The 12,446-nt window shown below is 36.0% G+C and overlaps 1 protein-coding gene across 13 annotated transcripts in view; it reads right to left on the bottom strand.

The window, feature by feature from the left end:
* The window catches only part of UNC80 (unc-80 homolog, NALCN channel complex subunit), a 230,615-nt gene that overhangs the window by 7,974 nt on the left and 210,195 nt on the right, over positions 1–12,446 (bottom strand). For 10 of the 13 annotated variants that reach the window (XM_038001590.2, XM_038001588.2, XM_038001589.2 and 7 more), the window contains 3 exons: positions 12,246–12,425; positions 8,958–9,096; positions 6,381–6,437 (listed from right to left, as the gene is read on the bottom strand). In XM_038001590.2, the coding sequence (XP_037857518.1) occupies positions 6,381–6,437; positions 8,958–9,096; positions 12,246–12,425 (376 nt within the window). Of the gene's footprint in view, positions 1–5,117; positions 5,303–6,380; positions 6,438–8,957; positions 9,097–12,245; positions 12,426–12,446 lie in introns of those variants that run through there. The other 3 variants (XM_038001597.2, XM_038001600.2, XM_038001602.2) reach the window with 2 other exon arrangements.

Here is a 12,446-nt window from a genome sequence, read left to right as displayed (position 1 = left end):
CAGAGAATATTATAATTCTGTGGATGATGCCAATGTGATTCTTTGGTTAATGGTTAATTAATTTCTGCTTTGCCTTTGCAAAAGGAGAGTCATCTACAGATAGTTCGTAAGAGTATAATATTCCACAGAGGAATCCAGAGTCAGCAACTGTCCAGGGAAAAGAAAGACTATATCTGTTCATTTCCATTTTTTTTTTTTAAAGAGCTACTTAAATACCCAGCTGCAGAAGTAAGGAGAGAAACTGGTGGCAAGACAGGCAATCAGATGTTCCCCCTTTTGTGTTAATAATTGGTTAATCATCACAAAGTTGATACAGTCACATTTGTCATTTTTTAAAAGTCTTACGTTTCCACTAAAAAATCAATGTGATTCCCAAATAGGGTTTATCACAGGTTTTATGAAATAAGGATGTAATTACACCATTTGGGGTTCACCATAACAAAACTCATAAAGGGTACCAAAACAGGTGCTTTTTAAACTTTCTTGTTCTCCTGAATGTCAACTTCAAAAAGATCAATGTGTATTATCCTTATACATATGTAACATTGAAACAGATATGACCTTTCCATGAAGATAGAAAATTACCCCAAAGGAACAATGCAATAAATTCTGATAAGCAATCCAGACTAAGTTGCTGGCATGTTTGAAATGACATCTCCTTATTAATTATACATGTTAACGTGTCTGTTAAGTTGGAAAGAGTATTCAATAACCATATGCACAAAAGTAGAAACAAGTTTCTCCTAATACTAAGCAAAGCTTTCATTGGAATGGATTCTTCATTGACATCTAAATGTTACCTCAATTCCCTTGGCCATTAAGAGGAGGTTAATACTTACCAACTACCTCCCATTAAGGTAGAGAAAAGAAGTTAGTTGATGTACAATGGTGTGAACATGAAAAGTGATGGACATAGCATGCTTTCTTGTTTTACATTTGATGCTGTAATGAGTTTATTGCTTCTAGAATACTAAAAGGAAGCAGGTAATAAAATGTTTTGAAAATAATAGGGCAGAGAAAATGAAATCGAGGCAGTCCACTTGTCTCATTTTTATTCAGGAATCTGTGATTGTGAGAAAAAATGGTGTAAGAAAAGAAAAGAAATTCACGTTACTTAGGGAGTGTTAAATGTCAAAACATAATGGTAATTTCATGATGATTATTCCAGGAGAGGATCATAAGCACTGAAATTTTCTCTATGGATAGAGAGGCTTATATCTAAGAGATGCATCAAGTTTATAGCTTTAGTATTTAGCTGTTCCGTAAATGATATAGCATTTCATCATGGAATGCACCCATCAAAGATGAAATTACAAAATATATCCTTGGAAATATCCCAGCTTATGAATTATACTCACTCTAAAAATGTGATTGCTAACATGTTTATATTTGGAATACTGAAGGCTGGCTTAACTCTGTACAGTTAGGAATAAGCATCCAAAAAAGTTCACAATGATAATTTATACAGATCATGTTTCTTTTTCTGGGGTTTATATCAAATTGAAGTTGCATATAAAAAGTTTCAATTTAGCTTCTCTCCACATCATGTAATATTTCAGTCATCTGCAGGATTTGTGATGTATGACTGTAAGATGTGCAATACTAGAATGAACCAGGAGAAGACTAAGGGGTTTCACTAAGCACCTCTCTATGTTATGTCCAGTTTTTATTTAAATTGTTTGAAACAGTCCCATCATAGTCCCTACCTACTACAACTGCAGTAATCAAAATTATTTTTCCCTTTAGGGAAATACAATGTTATATTTGATAATCAAATTTTAAAATATTATATTGTATTTTATGGTCACAAAATATCATACTCCAATAGACAACTGAATCCTTTCAGATAAGTGAAATATTTATTTCATGTTCTGAAAAGTTGAGACTATCTGTCGAAATATGTCAGACTAGTGGGACAACTTCTTAAAACTGTCCAACAGAGAAAACTGGTTTTCTAATTTTTTTTTTTTTTTTTTTTTTTTGAGACAGAGTCTTGCTCTGTTGCCCAGGCTGGAGTGCAGTGGCGCTATCTTGGCTCACTGCATCCTCCACCTCCTGCGTTCAAACAATTCTCATGCCTCAGCCTCCTAAGAGGCTGAGATTACAGACGAGTGCTACCACACCTAATTTTTTTTTTTTTTTTTTTTTTGTATTTTTAGTAGAGACAGGGTTTCACCATGTTGCCCAGGCTGGTCTCAAACTCCTGGCCTCAAGCAATCTGCCTTCCTCGGCCTCCCAAAGTGCTGGAATTACAGGCATAAGCCATGGTACCCAGCCAGGTTTCCTAAAATTTTTAATCTTGGGAATGAGATATGACTGATTTCCATAGCTTTGGCCATGTAATAGGGTGGAACAATAAGGATATAAGCAAATAAAGTTTTCTAAATTGAAGCTAACATCTTACAATATATTTAGGAGTAAATAATCTCTTATATTTTTGAGTCAATGAAAAATATCACTATGGCAAACCATATAATCTAGGTCTTAGAGAAGTAAATGCAACTGGGGTTCAGCAGAACTGTTGTGACCAATATTATCTACAAAAACCAAAAGCATCTTTTTTGAAATGCAAGGAAGTAACTTATAAGCTAGGGAAATTCAGAGAATGTTACGAAGACAATTCTGACATAGATGACCTCTTCTCTCCTATATCAGTATAATGCCCTGGATTGCAGTATATAAACACGTATGCTTCTCCTAATGGAATATATACCTAATACTATGGAGGTATATAGTGCATAAAGGATATATTTTATAAAGTGTATCTTTTATGCACTATATACACTTTATCCTTTATAAAGGATGCACTTTTTAAATAAGGTATAAAGGACAGGAAACAAGGGCCATTCACTAATGCAATCAAAATTCATATCACTCATTTCAAAATTATAAAAAAATTATAGATTGAAATATATTTCCCATAAATTAAAAATTTAAGTAGAAGCACTAGGTGAGACCAGCACATGGAAAAGTGAATTCATATTTTCATTGCTTTTATCTGTGCTTTTGGTTTCAATTTTAAGATGGTTAGAGAAATTTAGAGGTGGCACAAAAGACATGCAGCATCATCGTTTACCCTGAGTGATTGCCTTGTGACAGGAATGCATGAAGCCAGCACTTCATGGGAGCGATAAGGCATCTGTAGAGAGCAGGGAAATACACAGTAAAATAAATCCTACTCCCCCTTTTCTCAATAAAAGATTATTGTTTAAAATTTACTTAACCTCAGCAACATCTGAGAAACTATATCTTAAGTGCCACATAATTTAGAGATTACAGGCTAAAACCACATTGAAAGAGGGAATAATCTGGATCTTAGATATACTGTGAGAACTGATTTAGCAATGGCAAAGTAGATATCTGTGTATCACAACACATTTTCTTAGTCCTTAATTCTCAGCTACTTAAAAAGTTTTTTTTTTTTTTGTTTTTTTGTTTTTTTGTACTTTAAGAGTTCTTGCCAGGTTTTTATGCTTCGAAAGTGTGTATAATCATGAGATGGGTTCCACTATAGAGGTTATTTTTCTTTCTTTTCACCTAGACTATATAGTCTTGTTTAAACGTTTTTATTTTTCACTGTGATTAAAAGTATCCTTGCAAAATCAAATAGCATTATAACCTTTTTTTTTTTAAATTGAGTTGACTGTCAATTCCTGCCTTTCAAAATGTTCTAACATGTCTAACCAAAATCTAATTATTTGCTGTAAACATCTGGCCGTAAGTTCTTGAATAGCCTCTGTATGTCTCTATTCTTCCGGAGAGAAAACATGTCCATGGATATGTGTGTATGTTTCATGGTAGAGACAGAGAAGGAACATCTACAATGAATTTCTATATCCCTAAGAGCAACCCTCTCTAAAGAAGAGAATTCTCCCATGGAATATTATTTCAGTTTATTAATTTCCAATGCAAAGAATCTTTTCTGCAGAGCATAGTGTTTCTAATAGGTTATTTCTGGGGATGAATCTAAAAGAAACCAGTTGGCACATTTAAAAAAAAATCCTAGAAGTAATTTTCGAAAGGTATGGGAAATTTTTATTGATTTCCACCTATTCATCAGGTTATCTTGGTCTCTTCCTCATTTAGCCCACTCCATCCAACTTACCCCTTTTGTCTAAAACAAATGTACTTTCAAAAGCAAATTCTCATGCAAGTTTGGTAAAATGTTATAAGAAGGTGGGAGCAGCAGAGTTTATTATTTTCCTGATATTCTCTAAGCTTTAAGGCCAGATTTTCATTAGGACTACTTTGGGTGTATTTTAGGTCCTCAGTGTTGGAGTGTATGCTAAGTGTAATTACGTGGTTAATGCCTTACTACTTCAGGATTTTAAGAGTCTGCAGCTTAAAGGAAGTTCATGACAAAAATAAGAAAATCTGGAAGTAAAAGTATATCTCCTATTTTATAAACCAACCTCCTAGTAAATGCCAAAAGTTCCTCTCCTCCAAAGAGAACTTGGTGACATGATGTAGTTCAAGAGATACAATTTGCAGGGTATGGCAAAAGTGGATGTGCTACTGGTTGGTAGAAAGCCTCTGTGCTATCAGAATTATTTCAGAAGCCAAAGTGAATGCCTCATCTTCCCATTTCTTAATGACCACAACTGGGTCTGGGTGACTCACACCCAGAACTAAAACACAATGGTCACAGAAAACAATGGATCAACAGCGGATGATGTAAGACAGTCATCAAAGTACTACCATGACTGACTAATTCAGTTGTAGACAAATCAATAGCTTCGGCTCTGAACCAGTCTCACCCACCAAAAACTTTGTGTTTATTTCCATTGACACTGGAACCAGGACACACTGAATTGGTTTAGAAAACTACAAATAGGTCCTTTGAACCCTGAGCCTACCGGAGAGGGCCAAATACTTGGGAGAATTCATAAAACTAATCTCAAACTCCTGCCTTCTTTCACCAACCCTGTTCTAGTCCTTACTCATCAAGAGTAGAATTTGGCCTAATTAGAAAAGCCCCAGCACAAAGCTAGCTAAGTGGAAGTCTGATTTAATACTCTCTACTCTCAGTAGGACACTGAAATTGTCTTCTAATCAAGGTTCCCATCCCACATGTAATTTTAAACTTTAAATACCTGCTTTCTTTGAAAGCAATGACCATCCTTGCTAGACTTGGTTCAGATCTCTTCCAACACCGTGAACAAAAAAGGGAAGTCCTCTCGAGGACTGTTTTGTTTCTCAACTTCCTCCTTGCCCCCAAAGCTCCTGCTAATGGAATTAAGTCTTCACTCTGCAGCACTTCCACATTTACCACCAATAAGAGACCGATCTGTCAAGGCGAGGGCTGGCAAACACGAATGTCATGAATTATGGGTCTGGTTAAAAAAAAAAATACACCCGATGATGGACTAAATTTCCCATTTTCAATTGCAAAAGAAAATGTGAAATCTGAACAAGATGCAAAGAAAACAAAAGACAACCTTTCACAGGAACAGCCTCTCAACATTTCCTCATCTTTGTGATAAAGCAATAAACATGGGTGTATTGTACTCACTATATAGTGCAAACCTGAAAGGGAATGTTATCTCTTGAAATGGCACAAAGATACTCTAAGAATGAACAAGAAGTCTTACCCCTAATGAGGATTAGTTGAGAGGTGTGAATCAACAGCACAAGATTAGGAATGTTTGACGTGGTTTATCTGAGTGTTAAAGGTGCAGTCCCCTTTTCTGAAGCTTTAAACCAGTAGCCAAGACATTATATTATTTGCATCATAAGACTTCACTTACTTACCAAGAAATGTTTGTGTCTGACATTTCATGCAAGCTTTGGAGTCACCTTTGTGCTAGAACAGACATTCTTTATATAAGTGTTGCTGAAACAAGCTACTACAGAAGTCTGCCCAATAGCATGCATCAAAGAGAAGGAATTATAGTATATAAATTGTATCCACATTACTATTATTTTATAACATCATTGTCTGTTTTCTTACCATCCATGGTATTAGTTAAAAGACCTGTCTTGATTTAATAAGGGGCTTCTTGATGATGGGCCTCTGAAAAACAATTCTTAATAAATATCAGTGTGGGAGGGATTAATTAGATGGGATAAATTTAACATTTGGCATACCAAACTTTTTAGACATCCATGGGAAACGCCCCATAAAGAATTCTATAAATTTTTTTAAAGTAAGCTTTTCAGGCTTACTTGATTGAGATTGAGCTCTGAAGCTGAAAATGAAGGAGGGTTTGCTACACCTTTGACTTCCAGGCTCATATGTTCATGAACAACAAAGGGCAAGGAATGGAAATAGATATTAAGACGGGGCGAGAAGAGACAGAGAAGACAGAGAGACAGAGGAGACAGGGAACAGCTAGTTTCCCAGCACAGACACCAATAGACAGGTAGCATTGACACTGTACCTAGAGAGGCTGCCCTCGGCGGCCAGGCCCTGGGAGTCATCGAGGACATTAGGTTCACTGCAGGAGGGGTAGGGAGATGAAGCATTTAGGGAAAGAAAATGAAAAAAAAAGAAAAAAGAAAAAAGGCATGCAATTTTCTGCTTCCAAGAACCAAAAATAAATAGATTTAACAGAACAAGGAAGGAAAAGGAGACAGTCAACCATTTCACCTTGTGCTGGGTTTGTCAAGACATAGGACTCAAGGCAATGGGGGAGGAAGGGCTTTGGATGGATACAACTCTCAGAGGAGTAACCTATTTATTGGTCAAGAGTTAAAATGAACTCCAAATGGGCCCATAGGCTCTGAAACACATTGCAGAATGAATCTGTAGAAGATGAAACTATCACTTCCTTTGGTAACCATTTGACTAGGTGGTGATTATTTTTAACCTGTCTTATGTACATGGCGTTTCATTGACCAGGACCCTGCTTCTTTCTTGTGCATTCTAACGTTAGCACACAGAAACCACTTACCATGAACTGCCACAACCAAGCTCTTGGAACTGATGCCATTAAGAAAAGCAAAGAAAGAACACAACTTTCCCTGCTAATTTTGCAGTGAAAATGCAAGTAAACAAACGGAAGGAAGATATCTTGGAAAATTCACATGGAACTCGCATTTACCTCCTTACTCTCCATCCTCTAGTGACTGAATTGTAAATGCCAAAAGAAGAAACCTGTCAGGTTGGTGAGAGAATAATTAAATTGTTTATCGATTGATATGTATGTAGCTGAACTGAGATTTGTGAACAGAAACTGTCATGCTTTATCTGTCCTTCCTTCAGCGCCTCTCATTGAGCTAAGCATCTGTGAGGCACTCAATAAATAGTTGTTAAGTTGGAGAGAACTAAACCATTTAGAAAACTGGAGTGCCTGGCCCCAAAGAATTGAGGCTCACCTAAAAGTACACCATAAAAACAGCCTCTGTCCCTAGGAAGAGACTCACTTCTCTTATGTACAGATACAGTATTATTACCTTCGCTAGTCTTCCAAAATATGAATGAAACCCAAACTATTTAACTACATTATTTTTTCTTGATTTCTAGAAAACAAGAAAATGTACAATCAAGATATGTATGATAGAACAAATTTTCTCCCTGCAATCAACTTGACCCCTTAATGAATATGTAAAAAGGAAATTGATGACCTGGTTATTTTAGGTAAATAACAATAAAAAACCTCTATGAAATTTCTACAATTCTATAATTTAAATAAAACTTTCAAATAATTGATTTTTTAAAATATTCTTCATAGAACCATGCACATTGCTAGCAATTAAAAATACACTGATAGCTACCAATGTTAGCTGCTTGTGTGGCTTTATATCTTTTTTTGGACATGTTATTGTTTGGCTTTGATTTTGTTCACACTTTTTGTTTATAAGACTTCCTTTTCAAAGGAAAATTACCAAATAGTAGGTAAAACAATTTCTTACAACGATACAAACCTTTATATAGTATTAATCTTTGTAATAATTAAATGGTACTTACATAAAACATTGCCTTCTTAAAAAGTACACAACTTGCTTATTAATTATTTATAATTTTACCCTATTCTTTGATATTCTCCAAACTTGGGCTTTATTTCACAAATTTTATTTCATCTGTGTAGTCCGTGAACCATTTGCTAAAGGATTTGGGTACAGGATAATTATTCCTACATATAAACTGGTTTTATGTGAACATCACAATATGCCCTGAATTTTATTATTTTCCATGTGTGAATTGTACTACAATGAATCTATAGGTATTAAAAATAAGCAACACACTAAAATCACATAAGGTCAATTCCTTGAAAAACTCAGTCCTGAAGTGAAAATATCATTGGTTCCAAAACATTTATCTACTTAAGATAAATGTTTTGACTCACGTCAGATCATTTTCATTATACTTTTATTGTATATACATATCTTGGATTTTTTTTTACTTACATTCTTAAAAGACAGGACACACAAATAAAATATTTAAAGGGGTTTTGTCATAGAATCACAGAACTATAGATGGAGAAGTTACCTTAAAGGTCATTTTAGCAAACTTCTTCATTTTATGAAGAGAAGAACTGGATTACAGTTAAATGGCCTGCCCGAGGTCACACGCAGCGGCACAGATCCTTTTCTGCTTGGTTAATCATCACTACCTACAACTGAATCCTAATAATATATCAGAAGCCTAAACTTTACCAAATACTTAAAGATGGTCCTAACTCTTGCCAAGTACCCATCATTAGCTTAGCTAATGATAAATCTGAAATACAAGAATGTCATTTGACAACAGAAAGAAAACCATGTGTCTATGGAAAATGTTTAAGGAGAGACAATACTTGGATGAGAAATTGGGATCCCTTCTACTAGCTTGGTTTAGAAAACTGCAAAGTGTTGCCTGCAGGAACCTAGCTGACAAATCCTTTGTGGCATGATCTATCTAAAAGCATTACCATTGCTTGCTTCTCTTTCGGTCTTTGTAGAATAACAGGAGTGTATTTTCAGAATTTATAACTTTGCCCCCAAATGCAGAGTATAATATAACCATAGCTCTTTACCTCTGGCTGGGTAGCATGCCCACCTCAGCCTGAGGTGCAGACATGCTGGAGACGTGGCTGGAGAATCGCCTCCTTCCAATGGCACTCAGGAGGTAAGCTTCTTGTTCACTTACCACGCTGGGCATGCTTATAGAGTCATCTAAAAGGGACAAAGGAATAGAGTGTTACAAAAACCATGACACTGATCAGAAAAACCCAACCAAAGCTGTACTTGGGTTCTGTCCTTGGCTTGTATACAACTTACAGCTGTCTGTAAAGCTAAAGTATCATTGATCCCTTCATATAGATAAAAACAACTTAGACCTTTGGGGGTAATGATAATTCTTCACATCTATACATCTCCCACCCTTCTCCACTAGAACATCCTTCATGAAATAAATGTAAATTTTTACAAGTAGGCTATTTGTGAAAGTCAACAGGCATCAGCAAATTTAAGATTTGAGAAAAGTTAGCATATAATTTTTTAAAAACATTCCATAAATACTTCAGGGGACTTTGTTACTGAATGAGTCAAATACATTTCCTTGACATTCAAAAACCGCATTCAGTACAGTTAATAATTTCTAGACTGCTGAGGGAAAGACAATTTCAGACATTTTTAGGAAAAATATTTGAAAGCTATAAAGTTAAGAAATAAATGCTTATTTTAACCAAAATTTTAAAATTTAAGTATGTGATCTTGTTTTCTCCATAGAAGCAAATTTTTTTTTTTTTTTTTTGGTTTTGGTTTGTGTTTTGTTTTTGAGACAGAGGCTCGCTCTGTTGCCCAGGCTGGAGGGCACTGGCTCTATCTTGGCTCACTGCAACCTCCGCTTCCCAGGTTCAAGTGGTTCCCATGCCTCAGCCTCCAGAGTAGCTGGGACTAGTGGCGCACAACACCACGCTTGGCTAGTTTTTGTATTTTTAGTAGAGATGGGGTTTCATCATGTTGGCCAGGCTAGTCTCGAACTCCTGACCTCAGGTGATCCACCCGCCTCAGTCTCCCAAAGTGCTGGGATTACATGTGTGAGCCACTGTGCCCAGTCAGAAGCAGAAATTAATGTACTCAAATTCATATGAAAATTAGCTTTAGCACAGTATTTATGACAAAGTGACCTAATTCTAAAAGAGCTAATGTTGTTTGTTGATGAACACTAACATTCTTTGATAAACATATTGAGTTTTGGAGAATGTGCGCTACCATATAAGATCATCTGATACTATTTATTTAAAATACCAAAGTAATCATATTTCTAATTGAACTTATTTCAAATCAAAACGTGAATATAAAAAGTGCTAGCAATTTTAATTTGCTATATAATCACTGACTTACAATTGATTCTTGTTATAGAATGATATTTTTTTTTACATGTGTCCACAGGAAGGAGAATAAACAAATGTGCCTTAAAAATATAAAAAAAAAAAAAAACAAAACAAAAAACACGTGGTAGGATAGATTGAGCTATTTCTACAAAGGCCTTTCCCAAATCCTATTGATTATTCCCCCTTATTTGTACTCACATATCACATAACACTTACGTCCCCAGTATTTGTTTGGTGATTAATCATGTGCTGTCTTCCACTAACTCTTTTGTTAAGTATTCTTTATTGTAAATGTCTCTTATCTCCTCTACATAACTATATCTATTATAAGGTCTTAGAAAGCAGAGAACGTATCTTTCTCATACTTCCTTCTTCCTTATCTTATACCTGATAGGCCTTAATACAAGTCTGATTATTGAATGTAAGGAAGTTTAATTCAAAACAATGAACTGCTTTTCATAGCTCTCCTTGTTTAAATTAATACACACCCATATCACAAACACACAATACCATTTGTTAGTAATCTTGCTTTCATTGGGATCATTGTGATGTCTGTGATCAGAGATATAAGCAAAAAATTGCATGGCTCCCCAATCTGCCTGCTGCCTCATCAGTATGTTAGTGTTGGCTTTTGGCCAGTGATATCCCTGTTTAAGTCTTACTTACTTTTCTTCCCTTGCTCCTTCCTACGGCTTAGGTAATCCATTATTTATAAGGTTACCTGCAAAATATATTTAGCTCCACAAAAATAGGTGATATCATTTCCTATAATTAATAAGAATTGCTGGGAGAGGCTACTTCAAGCATTAAATAAAAAATTGATTTTCTTTAAGTTTTACCCATACTTAATGGATATTTAAACTGCTGATCCTTTTCTCTTTCATGGTGTTTTCTCAGTCAAGATTTCCCTAATTGCAACTTTAGCTGTATTTTCATGAGCAGTCACCAGGGTGATTTAGACACAAATGGGTCTATAGGTCAGCCGCAGGACAATATGATTTTTCCTTTGATCGATGCTGAAGCTAAATCTGCAAATATTACTGGTAAGTACTGACAAAGCATTTATTTTTTCTCTTCTCTTACATTCCCAACTGTCGTAGCACATTAAAAAACTTTCATTCATCTTAGTTAATTAAAATTCTAACCTCAACTCTCATTTCTTCTATTTAATTTAGTTCAGAGTAGAGCATTTTGTTGTTGTTTGGTATGGAGAGCCTCTGAGTGAAGATCTAAACTTTGTTCTCATTCATATGGCATTGACAACACAACTTTGCTACAGACACTATAACATACAAGTGGAAAATAATGTATGCAATTTTAAGACCCCTGAAATGACAGTAGCATTTAATGGAATCTTTCACCCTAATTTTACTTTTTATAACCTCCTGTGAAGCATATATATGTAGTATTTCTCCTCATGTCATCACACCAAATCTCTAGCACATACCTTAGAAGCTTCTGGGCTGACCTAGTACTGGGGATTCTCTTAACTCAAATTTGGAGTACTTTCCCTCAAGACAGCCTGCTGGTTCACATGCTGGCTGGCAGAGCCAACTGGTCTTTTCTGAGTCCTAGGCATATACACGGCTCACTTTTCCTTGCCTAATGAGGCCATTTAGGTGTCGATCAACCCTCTAAGCAAGATGTCCAGGAAAAATGAGAGTAAGTGCTTTCCTTGGTTAGTTATCCACAATTTAAATGGGAGTTAGTGGAAAAAGTTGACTATACAGGTTTAAAGAAAATTTAGGAGTCACTAACGATTTGCTTTTTTCCTGAACTCTTTTTAAATGACCAAAGGATATCAAGAAATGTATAGAAAAGCAGGCATTAGGAGTCATGGAATCAGTCATATTTTCCCTAGAACTCCTTCTGTAAAAATGACTAGGGGATCAGAAGTGGAAAAGGTCAGAGGGCAGTAATCCTTCCCAAGCCCCTGCTCCTATGGCCAAGCCGTGTCTTCCACCCACATTCTTTGGAATGACCTACTTTCCTCATCTTCCTCGTCAGTCCGACTCAGGGTGTCCTGCGAAGCTTGCTGGGATGGCTCACTATCCTGCTCCCAGACAGTGCCCGTGCCTGTGTTAGAGCGGGACATGGTGGCCAAGCTCAGGCGGTAAGCAGAGGTGGAGGTGCCCACGGTACTGATGGATGTCTTGCCTTGGTAGGCTAGAGGATTCGAGAGACCAA

This window comes from Chlorocebus sabaeus, chromosome 10 (assembly GCF_047675955.1).
Source record: "Chlorocebus sabaeus isolate Y175 chromosome 10, mChlSab1.0.hap1, whole genome shotgun sequence".
Lineage (NCBI taxonomy): Eukaryota > Metazoa > Chordata > Mammalia > Primates > Cercopithecidae > Chlorocebus > Chlorocebus sabaeus.
The sequence above is the reverse complement of the archived record's forward strand: the minus strand, read 5'-3'. Positions and strand labels throughout refer to the sequence as shown.